Source organism: Microtus ochrogaster, chromosome 19 (genome assembly GCF_000317375.1).
Source record: "Microtus ochrogaster isolate Prairie Vole_2 chromosome 19, MicOch1.0, whole genome shotgun sequence".
Classification (NCBI taxonomy): domain Eukaryota; kingdom Metazoa; phylum Chordata; class Mammalia; order Rodentia; family Cricetidae; genus Microtus; species Microtus ochrogaster.
In genome coordinates this window covers 11,598,891-11,608,833 of record NC_022021.1, presented here as the reverse complement: position 1 = coordinate 11,608,833, position 9,943 = coordinate 11,598,891, and the positions used below count along the sequence as shown (strand labels likewise).

Here is a 9,943-nt window from a genome sequence, read left to right as displayed (position 1 = left end):
CCTGATCCGGGTCTGACTCCTTATGAGGAATGGGAACACTTCTTTCAGCAGTGTTGGATTTCACCCTGCTTGAGTCTTCAAGAGCCACTTTGTGAAATCTCTTAACTTCTTTTCCTGGCAGTCCCGAAGTTCGGAGGACTCCTTTGCGAGGTTAACTGTAAAACAAACCCTGGAATCAACACTTTTTTTTTTTTTTTTTTGAGACATCATTTGCGTTCCCCTAACCCTAGAGTTCCCATCATGTGTGGAGAAGGCTCAAGCAATATAGGAACTTAGCAGACAGTGACAGGTACCAGGGTGTGGCTGCCGCTGTCTCCCTTTCTCTTCCAGTAGAAGGAGCCACCTTCCAAGGAGGGGAGGGGGGCAGAGGGGGATTGGGATTGGAGCAGGCAATAAGAAGAGGGAGGGCAGGGGGGCGGACGCCGGGGGAGCCCAGAGCCAGCCTGCCAGGCTCAGTCTCACACGCGCGCCCGCGCGCCGCCACTGTTTGTACACAGTGCGCTCTTGGCCTGAGGCTCGCTCCCCTCCAGCTTACGCTTCATTGTTCTCCAAGTCAGAAGCCCCGCAGCCGCGGCAGCCGCGGCAGCAGCGTGAGCCGGAGTCATTGCTGGCTGCTTCGCCTGCGGTGCGCGCACCAAAGTCGGAGAGCCGGGAACCCAGCGAGCCCTCGCTCCGCCCGCAGCGCCTAGACCAGGACCCACCCGCAGCGCCCACTGAGCTCCAGTCGCTCTCCAGCGCATCCACCTCCGCGCACCCCAGCGCAGAAGAAGCGGGGGGGGACGACACCCTTTCTCCCGAGGCCATCACTCTTATTCGCCCTTTCGCAAGAATTTGAGCAAGCGCTGCGGGAAGAAGAGGTCCTCTTGAATCTCTGACAGGGGCGGGGTCTACTGCTGTCCTGCAGGGCCACCTCGCTTACAGTGCCCTCCACTAAGACCCGGACCTTCCTGGGTCACGTCAGGAATCATGAAGCGCCTGGTAGCTGTCTGGCTTCTGGTTGGACTCAGCCTCGGTGTGCCCCAGTTCGGCAAAGGTGAGTTGACTGGGAAGGGGTCGCTGGATGCGGGACTGGCGGGAAGCGCCTTTTGGAAATGCCGCTCAAGCGACCACAGTGGGTCTTCAGTGCGTGCTTGGAGTGGGGAGCGCCAGGGAGGAGGCGACGCACCCTTGATACCCAGAGAAAGTGCTAGCAAAGTCCGAGTAGAGTGCCCCGGGCTGAGTCTGGGAAGAGGGAGTGATCTAAAAAACCAGATTGAAGGGTGGGAGGGGGCTATTCATCCTGGGCTTCCTTTGCCACTGATTTCTCTGCAGGACCCTGGTTAGCAAGTGTGACTATTGCAGGTCTACGATAGTGAGTAGGGCTGTGATAAGACCTGGCAGGATCAAGTGTGTCAAGTGTGCGGGGCCATCATCCAGTTGGTGCTCAAACAGCTCTGATAACCGCAGGGCGGTAGTCTGGTTGCAGTGCTCTGGCGCAGGGCGGGGGCTAAGGGGGTCTCTCAGGCTGGACCCTATACTGAGAGTTGGTGCTGCCAGTGAGATGGGGAGAGGTCTGCTCACTCTCTGGCTTCCTTTCTCCCCCTTCCTGCTCCTGGGCGCGTGACATCAATTACAACAACTCAACAACTCCCCTCTCTTCTAACCCCCAGGGGGCCTGAGCATTACAGTGGTGCACTCCCTTCTATAACTCTTGGTAAGAGACAGCTGTAAGGTGCCAACCAACCTTCATGTGGCCCTAGCCCCAGAGCAGAAAAGTTGTTCGGAATGGTCTGCCTACGCCTTTTATGGCTAAGCATACACGAAATTTCCTATTTCGTGTAAATAGGAACCAGCAAATAAAATAAAACAACATTTCAAAAATGCAGGACTTGAGTGAGTCTCCTGCTGAGTTGTCTCGGTGACTTTCAGGTCCTGTGAGACATTAAGCTTTGTAAAAACAAAATCTCATCAGAACCTTACCAGCAGGAACTGACTTGGAGCCAGGAACCAACAGAGAGAGGAGAGGGGGTTCCCAGATATGGGGTGTCTGTGCCTCTCTGTGTTCACGGAGACAGTCGGCTATTCTGAGAGATCCATATGTAAGATTGTCCTCCACAGACAGCGTTAAGCTGAGATCTGCATACACTACAAGGGTTTAAAACGCTGTGGCTCTAGAAGTATTTGGGATAAAAAAAAATGCGTTGACTCGAATCCCTTTGAGAATAGACTAGGCATTGCATGGATATTGTACTACACCCGTGCACCACCGATGTGCTGTAGACTCTTAAGGAACTGTGCTCCAGAAATCTGTGTTAAGGGCCAAATGCCCTCATAGCCTTCAGGACTCAGAGGGTGGCTACTTCAGGTCTTTTTATTGCCCTACAGTGTGGCCCTTGCCCGCCCCCTGGGTGTAGGAATGAGTGTGAGATCTCTCTTTGCTTCTGTTTTCCAAAAAGCCCAGATAGTTCCCTCTTAGAGGCAGCCACTCCAGTCAAGGTTAGCCTATGGAAAGGATTCTGGAGTAGGTCGCCAAGTCTCCAGTGGTAAGGAAAAGAAAAGGCTCCCAAAGCTGCTATTTCTCCTTTCTTTTATTTCTTGTCTGATTCCTTCTGCACTTTGATGCCTGAACTGGGAAAGCTGAAAGCACACCCCTCTCCTCCTTCTATCCCCGCCTTCATTTCCACCCCAAATACACACACACACACACACACACACACACACACACGCACGCACACATAGGCACACACTCACAAGCACCCACATGGTGCCTCTCCTCCTATCTGACCCACATCAAAGGTGACAAGAAGACTAGAAGACCTAATGAGTGACCGTGTTTGTCAGATGACTTCTAGTTGCTAGAGCTGTGCTGAGGTCTTGAAGATGCCCAACCCACGGAGGGCACAGTTTAAGCCACCAGTCAAGTAAACCATGGAGGTGCTGCCCGGGCTTTCCAATTTGGTCCTCTAGACAAAGCTCCTGAAACCTATTCCCTCTATTCTTCAGCAGGCTTGTCCTTCCCTTCCTAAGCCACCCTATGGGTGGAGGAGGAACGCTTCTGGGAAAGAAACAATTGTTTTGTCTTAGCTCTTTCTGTTAAACTTGTCCCTCTCTCATTTTTCTTTCCCCCAGACCTCTGCAAAAAGCACAGTTGAGCTTGCCTGGTGGTTCAAACAATTAAACTTTTGGAAAACTTACTGAAGCTAGTGTTAGCACTGAATTTTACTCCTCTTTTTCTTACCCATCCCCCATCATGTAGCTATAATCTATCGAATGTCTTATAGGAATTAGTGTTTCAACCCTTTGTGTGGATTCCAGTTTACAGGCACTCACGCCTGGAACTTGATAATGGTAGGTAATTCCTTTTATTAGTAGTCTTTAGTTTAAAATTAAACCAATGGATCAGTCAGATTGAATATTTTATTAACTCCTAAATTATTCATTATTGTGTATTGCTTTAAAAAAATCCAATAACATGCATACAGTTGCAGCAAGCACGTGACATCTTATGCAATCTGTCCCTGTGCCTGCAGTTTGTGCCTGAAGTATTTAAGCAAGCGGCACAATCTAAAAATTTCTAGATATGCCCTAAATGCTATGAATCATTGCCATTTGCATTTCTATCTTTTAATCAATGGTGATCTTAGTTAATTCTACATAAGAAGAAATTAGTACCTGAAGAATCTCACTCCAGATGATGCTAGCCTTCTGTGATTAGCATAGTGACGTTTAAGCTGAAATAACAGGTTTCTGTGGGAATTTTACTATTGCACTTTGGGTCTTCATCACCTAATTTGCATGGTCATTAACTTTATACTTTAAGAAATAAGTACTCGCATCATATTCAAGGTGAAACATTTTAAGTTAATTTTAAAAGATTCTAACGAAGGTAACAGTTAAGTGAGCATACTCTGCTGTGGCAGTTTGAAATCCACGTGTGGGCTGTGCCAGGCAATGCCATGATATAATAGAGCCTCACCTTTGGTGCTAATAAAGTTCTTTATTTCTTAAATGTTTCCTTACATGTCAATTCTATTTTGTCTAGAAATATTTATAATTTGGGAAAAATATGTACAATAAAAATGGGGAAGTGAAATATAAATAGTTTATTCTTCCTTCTTGGATCTTAAAGTTACAAAGATTTCCCCTGATAAGCAGATGTAGTGCTTTTTTGAACACTTCCTTAAATTAAAATGCTTGTATTTTCATTAAATATCTTAAGATGAATGTATATATAACATTAGAATCTAGTGGATTCAATGACTATTTTAATAAAGTTAACCGATCTCTCTAGGTTATGATTTTTTTACTAATCATTAAAATTTAGCAATATACAGGATTAAAATATACCTGATTATAGTAAAAGAACATGGCTATTAAACACCACCGCGAAGCATGCTTAATGGGTTTTTGTGCCTAAATTACTTCAAACTCTTACTTCCTCGCCAGTTATTATGATAACATTGTTAATTGGGTAATTTATTTTTGAGATGTTTCAGCCTTTAAATGGGTGCTGATAATAGTATTAACTGTATATGCAATCACTTGTGTACACTCTGTAGGGCTTTGGAGAGTTTTCTAAACTGAAAGCAAGTGGTGCTGGTATTGTTTACTGCACACACTTGCAGGTGCTATAGCTTTAAGTGTGATTTATGGTATAACAGTTTTATCATATCCTTGCCAATATAAGCTTCTGAGCTCAGTTCAAGCCAGGAATTAATTGTGAGTGGGGGGTTTTATGGGCAGATTTGAAAGGAGCAAAGGGAATGGGAAGGATGTGGTTACAACTTTCAAAAACATAATCTCATCTCAAAAGCAAAAATAAATAAATAATTAATTAAAAGGGTAAAATGTGAAAAATAGGTAACATTGCAGGTATACAATTTGTATTAGAAACTTCTATCATAGCTATCAATTTGCTCTTTTTATCAGCTAACTAGTTGGAAATTTGGCACATTTCTTTAAAGCTATAAAAGCAGTCATGCCATTATTATTATTAAGATTTTAGCTGTGATTTTTAGGAAGAAGACCCGCATATTTCTTCCTCTCTTGTGCCTTTCACAGCCTGTGCAATGACGTGGATACCTCCCCAATCAAAGTAAATGCATGTCTGAACAAATTCAAAGTAAGGCCATTGTGAAGTGGGGGATAATAATTAAAAGGTTTTGTGTAGTTACTATGGATGTTAAAAATCACCACTTAATTGTTTCTGAATATATGCAGGAAAACGGTTGGTTCCATAGTTGTGGAAGGGAAAAAATTGAAATCCACTGTGCCCTCACCAGCAGGTGTCAGAATAATCAATGCAGATATTTTTTAAAGACCTTTGAAAGACGCAAAAGAGGTAAATAAAAAATATTAGTCTGCAAATCTACATAAAATACTTTATCCTGTCTATGAAACAAATGATATTTCTCTTCAGTCCTTGAGAAAGACAGAAAGGGTAAATTGTCAGGACTGATACCATTACCTGTAGAATTTTAACGTAGAGTCACAGGTGCCACAAACAAAAATCTTACATTTTGGGAAACCCATTACTTTCCCAAGGTGTTTGTTAGTGCCTTCCAAGGAAATAGACATAGAATGTGGCTGGACTTGTGGCCAAACAATTATTCCTGGAATTTCTAGCATGATTTCTAAGTTTCTTATATCCTGTTCTGCTATACCGATTTACATGTATTTACACATTCATCCGTCTTTGTACACATCTGTTATATGGAAAATTCTGAGTGCCTATCCTTTTTCTACAGTGGTGACTTTGCAGAACTTGCAATTCTTTAACTAATATAAATAATATGGCAAAAGGGGACTAAATACAGGTAGATTAGTCATTGTCTTTATACCTTTCAGGCAGTTATTAATACATATAATATGGCTATTATTTAACAATGTCTATAAGATACTCAAAATTATTTTTAATTTATATTTATCAAACTTTTGTCCATTTTCATCTGTTGATATATTCTTTAAATATGTATTACATATTTACTATTATATTATTGCTATTAGTTATGTCAAAATTTTATGTGCCATTAACATATCAGATCTATTTTCAGTGGCATTATTTCTGTGCTAACATTTCCTAAAGTCAGAAAGAATATGCTCAATTCTGTCTCTCCCATTTTACTTTTTTCTTCTCCCTCCCACTACTTTGGTGGGTTGTAACTAGGAAACAACATTCAAGACAAAATCAATTTGACCTGTCTTCATCATTATTAAAAGACTGTAGAGTTACAAAACACTATGATTTTGTCATTTTTACTTTGGGAAGATGAAAACTGAAAATGAGAGCACAGTGCCCTCTTTCTCAATCCCTGAGATTTAGAACAGTGACTATCAATTGGCATCTGAATTGAAGAAGAACTCAAGGGTTGTATTGCTCACTTTGATCACAAAGTCTTGCCTAAAACTATCAACTGGGCAGTTAAACATGTGTGGCCAACAGTACAAAAGTCACTTGCTCACAGCTCCATCCATGGAACACATAGTTGAAAACATAGAGGAAAGAATGAGAAACTCTTGACCACACAGCATGGAATTCACATTTGGGATTTAGATTAGATAATCTATTTTTAAAATATGTTTACCTTGACTTTGAAATTCCCTGACTAACTTTTCTGTAACCATTTGCGGGTATAAAAGTGTTGAAGTATTTACACACACACACACACACACACACATACACACACACACACACACACACATATATGATAAAATATTTTTCTGCAATATGTTTAAGAAATCTGCTTTATTGTGAAGGAGTTAAATATCTGAGAAATGTACTTGCTAGGTAACTATTCTATAGAAAACGTTTTTTTTTTTTTTGTAAAATTTTACCTAGAATATTCAAATGAAGTTGATAGAAAACAATTTTGCTTTACCGAAAAATAGTCGGTGTCAGAATTCAGATAAGGTGACTTAAAGATAATGGGCTACATTTCTGAAGACAATGTACTACTGCTATCCGTTTAAACATGTACTGATACAGAGGTAGTGACAGTGTTGGTTGTCCAACAGGGATGCCTGTGCATCAGTGAACACAGAGATTTAACTAGAAGAGTGTCTGTGAAGGCTCTGTCACAGTACAGCATTTCAGGATGAGATTGTTATTATGCTGACAGACACACTTTCTCTACTCCTTCTGCTCTCTGAAACAGTTCTGTATCCAAGTGACTGATCACTATTTATTCATAAATAGGAAGGTCCTTGTTTCCTCTCTTGTGACATGAGATGGGCTTAGGTTGGAGGCAATCTTTAAATGGGATTAGGTTGCTGTACAATCCTGAAGGTTTCTGCTTCATATTTGACAAAGTGGTTTATTTTTAGAATGAAAAATAATCCCTTAAATCCCTTCCTCCACTGAGCTCACGATGACTGTTTAGATTTTGCTCATACTGGAGATTATGAGGTCAGCCATAGTAAAATGTTTTCCTGACATTTGAGCAAGAAAATCCCAAATAGTCAAGTGGAAATATTAAATTGAAGAATATTTTTTTTAAACAAATGGATCAATTCCCTTTGTTATAATAGTAATTTCTGGGTTGAGTATGTCTGTCAATCATAAATATGTGTTAATCTTTTGCCAACATAGATGTTTCTCCAATTGTAATCACATTATTTTTCCTATATATTATATACATGTGTGTGTGTATAATCTTGGAAAGTTTTATAATAAGAAACAAAAGCAGCTTACCATTAGATGCTTTAATATTTTTATTCCAAATTCTCATTTATTGATACGATACTTTCTTCACCATATTGAATTACCATACTATAGGTAAAACAACAAATCAACAGTTACAAAAACATCAAAATGGGTTTTTAATGTTTCTTATATTGCATGGATATATCACCTACAACCATACACACTTACTGTTTTTAGAAAGTAAATACACATTTGGCTTTTTATTATTATTTTAAATTCATATATTTTTATTTTATGTTCATGTTTATGTAACAAGAGCAGGGCCCTGGCTTGTTTGTTGTTTCTGTCCTGCCCTTTACCCCACAACTGTTTAGCCCCAAAGAAAATCACACATAGGTCTCCATAAATTATAAGCTGATTGGCCCATTAGCTCTAGCCTCTTCACTGGCTAACTCTCACATCTTGATTAATCCATTTTTCTGATCTATGTTAGCCATGTGGCTCAGTACCTTTTTCCAGTGGGGCAGATCACACCCTGCTGCTCCGGTGGTCTGGGCAGGCGTGGGAGGAATCAACTTCCTCCTTCCCAGAATTCTTCTGTTCTCATTTCATCATTTTTACTTCCTGTCTGGTTTTTCTGCCTATATTTCCTGCCTGGCCAATCAGCGTTTATTTAGAATGTAATTGACAGGATACAGGCAGTTCTCCTGCACCATGTTTATATTTTCTTCACGTGTGTATGTGAATTACGTGTGTGTTTGGAGACCACAGCAGCCAAGAGTGGTTGTCAGTTCCCCTAGAACTGACTTATGGTGAGCTACCACATGGATTCTAGGAACTAACCTGAATCCTATACAATGACAACATGAGCTCTTACCTGCCAAGGCTCTCTAGCCTTGTAAGTGCACATTTTGAATAGCACTCACACACACACACACACACACACACACACACACACACACACACGTCAAAGACAGTTTCTGAAAATCTAAAAGTGTGTGTTCCTCATTATATGTAACCATTTCGTGCAATCTGTGTTTAGAATGAATCTCCTTTAACGTACTTTTTAACTCTTCTGGAAGAGAGAGCACTGGGTTAGAAAGAATGCTGTTAATAACAGACAGGATATAAGGGGCTTTTATGCTTATTATATCTTCAATTCAGAGAAATGTGACTACAAAACAAAAGATTCCTTTATTAGACACATGTTCTGGTGCTCTTTGTATCTACAATTTTCCAAAAAAGCTAAGATTGTTCAGTCATAATCCAATTTTTTATTCTTCCGTCTTCTTATATGAAGACTGCCACCATGACAACATGAGCATCATTGTAATCAAGTCAACAAGAGTCTTTTACTGAGGGATGTTTGTGAAGTAGGGTAAATAAGTCTAAGAGATGCATCCTACACATTGCTCTGTTAGAGATACCAGTTATGATTCTCCTAACTCAACCAGGCAAGCACTACTTATTTGACAAATTAATAAAAAAATAAATATAAAGATAACTTTCATGATCACATAGGACTAAGTCATCTGTAAATTAGGAAGTAAAGTACAACATGAAGAAAGTAGAACAAATAATATATCCGGGCATGAGAAAGAAATGAACATAGGTATGGACATAAAGTAGGGAAAAGGATATAAAGTTTATATATATATATAACTCAATGACCATTATTTATGGCTAGAAAACAATTATGAGTGAGTACATCCCATGTTCCTCTTTTTAGGTCTGGGATACCTCACTCAGGATAGTGTTTTCTATTTCCATCCAGTTGCATGCAAAATTCAAGAAGTCATTGTTTTTTACCACTGAGTAGTACTCCAATGCTACCCCTAGAAAGCCTACAAACTCATGGAAACTGAACAGTCAACTACTGAACCACACCTGGATCAAAGAAGAAATAAAGAAAGAAATTAAAGTCTTTCTTGAATTCAATGAAAATAAAGAAACAACATACTCAAACCTATGGGACACTATGAAAGCAGTCCTAAGAGGAAAGCTCATAGCACTAATTGCCCACTTAAAGAAAACGGAGAAAGCACACATTGGAGACTTAACAGCCCACCTGAAAGCTATAGAAAAAAAAAAAGAAGTAGACTCACCTAAGAGGAGTAGAAGACTGGAAATAATCAAACTGAGGGCTGAAATCAATAAAATAGAAACACAGAAAACAGTCCAAAGAATCAATGAAACAAAAAGCTGGTTCCTGGAGAAAATCAACGAGATTGATAAACCCCTATCCAAACTAATCAAACGGCAGAGAGAGAATATGTGAATTAATAAGATCAGAAATAAAAAGGGGGACATAACCACAGACAC

General features: G+C 40.3%; 1 protein-coding gene across 1 annotated transcript in view; it reads left to right on the top strand.

Moving 5' to 3' along the window:
- Positions 1-584: 584 nt before the first annotated feature.
- Edil3 (EGF like repeats and discoidin domains 3) overlaps positions 585-9,943 on the top strand; it is a 451,612-nt gene continuing 442,253 nt past the window's right edge. The window contains exon 1 of the mRNA XM_005356525.2: positions 585-1,033. Within this exon, the coding sequence (XP_005356582.1) occupies positions 967-1,033 (67 nt within the window). The 5' untranslated portion in view covers positions 585-966. The remainder of the gene's footprint in view (positions 1,034-9,943) is intronic.